Here is a 3,608-nt window from a genome sequence, read left to right as displayed (position 1 = left end):
ATATATATATATATACTGTATGTACGGAAAGACATTCACATACAGTGGCTTCCGGTAGTATCACTTCCTGCACAATTTATTGTGTTGTAAATGGAATTTCAAATGGATAAAACTGATATTTTGCCCTTCAGTATTAACTCAATAATCCATAATGGCAAATGTTTTACAACATTTTTGCAAATAAATCAAAAACTGTGCAGCACCACGATACTGAATGGCGCCATTTTGTTCTAGCAAGCAAGTTAGATAGATAGCTAACTGTATGATAGCGGTGTCAAAAAGTTCTCCCAATTCCAAACTTACACTTTGACGGGTGGTTCACGTGAGTATTAATTTTTCCTACAGCACCGGAACGCAGCAGTCGTCCACCTCCGGATAAAATTACGTATCTGATGACGTGGTGTACGAGCCGAACCGGAAAGCTGTCGGATTTCTTCGGTCATTTCCTCTTCTTCGGCTCGCCGTCGTGTTTTTAAAAAAAAATCCTCTCCGTGAAGTCCAAGGACCTATTATCTCTCCCGTCGAAGCAACAACACATTTCACCGGCGGAGTTTAACCGTAACGGCGGAGGAGAGGCTCCGTCAGGTAACTTTATATCACAGCGTGCTAGCATAGTGATGCTCTCTAACGGTCATAAACGTATCATTAGCCGGTGACAGTTGCTACACTGGTAGACGCGTCAGCGGTTAAGCTAACGGGGATCATATACAACATCAATTCTCTGTATGTGTTTGTTCCGTCCAGCTCTTCTGTTTTTATGCAACCGCTTTAGCTTATGTAACTGTATCGAGATAAGCTAGTTGACCTCTTTATAACGGCTTGTATGGAAAACATACACTATTTGTAGAGGGATGTCATAGAAATATCACAGGATAATATGAAAATATCGTGGTGGTAGACCATAAGGAGATGGAGGAATACTAGAAAGTACAGTATTGATAGGGCAGTATGTTCAATTATTGATGCTACTGGGATATTGCAACAGTAAGTTTGCATAAATCAACAAACAAATTGGGTGAATTAAAAAATATTATATCTACAAAGGGCTATAGATTGCCAGACTCCCATAGTAATATCGCTTATATTAGACATTTTTTAAAATTAAAGTAAAATATGTTTGTGTTTATTTCACCCGCTTTAATTAAGATGTTATGCATGGTGAATGAAATGCAGTTATATAGTGCTCTTCTGATCTTATCGGCCACTCAAAGCACTTACATGCCACATTCACCAATTGACACGTAGAGTTATAAACACACTCTTACACTGATGGGACAGCCATCAGGAACCATGAGGGGTTCTGTATCTGGCCCAAGGATACTTTTACATTGGGGAACGAGCTGGGGATCAAACCACCAACCTTCTGATTCGTGGACTAACCGCTTTACCTCTTTAGCCAGTATGGCGCTGTTAAACAGTGTAGAGATTTTTCTCTTTCTTCTTCCCCTCAGGCAGAAGAAAAGGATCGTCATCAGACTGCAGGCGCCATGAGGTGACGACTGTGACTTGTCTTCTGCCGAGGTGGACTTATGGCAAGGTAATAAACTAATAATAAACTTGACAAGCCCTGGTGTTTGACCCTTTATTATATCTGCTGTAGCTTTTTTTTTTATATATAACAATATCTGATTAGAGTTAGCCACACTTCACTGTGTTTATCGTAGTTTCATGTTGTGTTGTCCTCCTCTGCAGGATCACTTTCTCCTGCCTGCCGGCCTCTTGGTACTGCAGCGTGTCCCTGCTGTCTCTGGGCTGCGCTCCCAGACAGAGGCTGCTGCTGCTGCTGCTGCTCCTCATCACCTCCACTCTCCTCTTCCTGGGGACCTACCAGAGGCAGCTGTGGGGCCCCCAGCGAAGGCCCGGGTCCCGAGTCAACAAGTGAGTGGACAGATATGGTGATTACTGGAGATGAGAGATTAAAGAAAGTAGTTGTAAAAGCGAAGACACATGTCATCTTTAGCCCCCATTTAGCTGACCTAGATACATGTTAAAGACCAAACTGTCATTTTACAGCACATATATCCACATGGTGTTCACTGACACCCATGTTATTACATTCTCGTTTACATATTTCTGGTCCTATAAACAGTACATGTTCACCAAGAGTCATTCAGTGGCTGCTGTGTTGCCGTAATAAAATCCTTATTTTAAAATCATATCACCATCTAATAAAATCAACATAAATTTGGGTTAGTGACAACAGTTTCGCTGTGTATTTCTCTATAGTGACATTTAAATGAGCAATCACAGAGAACACGTTAATGTCACTGGCTCACAGCCAACGATCCTCACTGGCCTGGTTTACATTGTACAGAGAGGCAGAGTGACAGAAGGTTTCGATCCACTTCACACATCTCGAAGTTTAAAAGAGTGTAAAAGTACAAGCGTCCTTTAATATAATTTTACAATTAGATTAGAGCTGCACAATTAATTGAAATATAATTGAAATGGCAACATGGGCAAGTGCAAAATCCACATCGCAGGAGCTGCATTGTTAGCATCAGAAGCGTTGTGGTGCTACAGAAACGCCTACAAATTATATTCTCCAAATGATTGTTTGGTACAAGCCCCAACAAAAATCACATCATAATCATTTCCACAAATTAAGAAATTGAAACTGTGACTCATATTGCAATATCTGCCAAAAATAATTGCAACATGATTTTTTTTCTGTATATCGTGCAGCCCTAAATTAGATGCCGTTTGGAGCTCTTTAGGTGCAGTACCTGTTTCCAGTTACCATCAACAAGGATCATTAATGGTCTCGAAGCTTTAGATCTCAGAGCTGCCTTTTCACTAAGCTAAACAACTTATTGTCTGTGGAGTCAGTTCAAGGAAGCAGCACTGACCACCACAGGATGGTGAGGTGACGTGTTGTAACACGCTGTGACTGTAAGTGTATTTCATAATCAGCTAACTGTCAGAGAGACGTTCAGAGTCAAGTTTATCACTCAAGAAACATTTATTATTAATAAAAACATTATATAACTCAGGCATGTTTCCGTCTGTGTGTAACTCACAGTCACAGCTGGCCCCTCTGTAAACAGAGCCAGTTGATAATCATGTTTGTGAGCTGAGTTATCAGTTTTGTTTTTTAAACTCAAAGTGACTTGAACTCCGTTTGTGAGACTGACTGCAGCTGCTCTGCTCAGCAGCCAAGGACAGATATGAGCACAAAGATAATTTATACGAGTTAAACACACTCTGTCGTGTTGTTTCCAAATCCCCGGCAACAGGCTGAAACTTTGTTTTTGTAATTTAACACACTAGCTTAAAGTAAAGGGAGGAGGGTGCCGCGGATGATTCTCACCGTGTTACATGAAGACCGGAAGGTGTGCACTCACACCCTCAGCCTGTGGCGTCTCAAATGTTTTCCACCTGCTGTTTGCTCAAGGATTTGAGCCAAAGCATCAGGCGTAATGTCATGAGTGTGATATAAACCTGTGGCAGTGAGCTGCATATGATCACACTTGTTGTTCAGGAATAGTATCGATGTGATAGAGAATATGGTGTGAAAATATAACATCTATGAATAACAGAGTCAAATATAAAAACGCGTGATGCAGTGATGATTTTAGAAAAGAAAGTTGTTATTTAAGTATATTTGA

At 40.8% G+C, this 3,608-nt stretch overlaps 1 protein-coding gene across 1 annotated transcript in view; it reads left to right on the top strand.

Moving 5' to 3' along the window:
• Positions 1-305: 305 nt before the first annotated feature.
• The window catches only part of LOC111656200 (ectonucleoside triphosphate diphosphohydrolase 7-like), a 7,672-nt gene continuing 4,369 nt past the window's right edge, over positions 306-3,608 (top strand). Inside the window, exons 1-3 of the mRNA XM_023407839.2 lie at positions 306-585; positions 1,452-1,537; positions 1,693-1,878. Of these exons, the coding sequence (XP_023263607.2) occupies positions 1,530-1,537; positions 1,693-1,878 (194 nt within the window). The 5' untranslated portion in view covers positions 306-585; positions 1,452-1,529. The remainder of the gene's footprint in view (positions 586-1,451; positions 1,538-1,692; positions 1,879-3,608) is intronic.

Source organism: Seriola lalandi, unplaced genomic scaffold, assembly GCF_002814215.2.
Source record: "Seriola lalandi dorsalis isolate HSWRI2012SDOR001 ecotype SW California unplaced genomic scaffold, Sedor1 jcf7180002054348, whole genome shotgun sequence".
Taxonomy (NCBI): Eukaryota; Metazoa; Chordata; class Actinopteri; order Carangiformes; family Carangidae; genus Seriola; species Seriola lalandi.
Note: the sequence above shows the minus strand (reverse complement) of the source record. Positions and strands in the feature narration are given on the sequence as shown.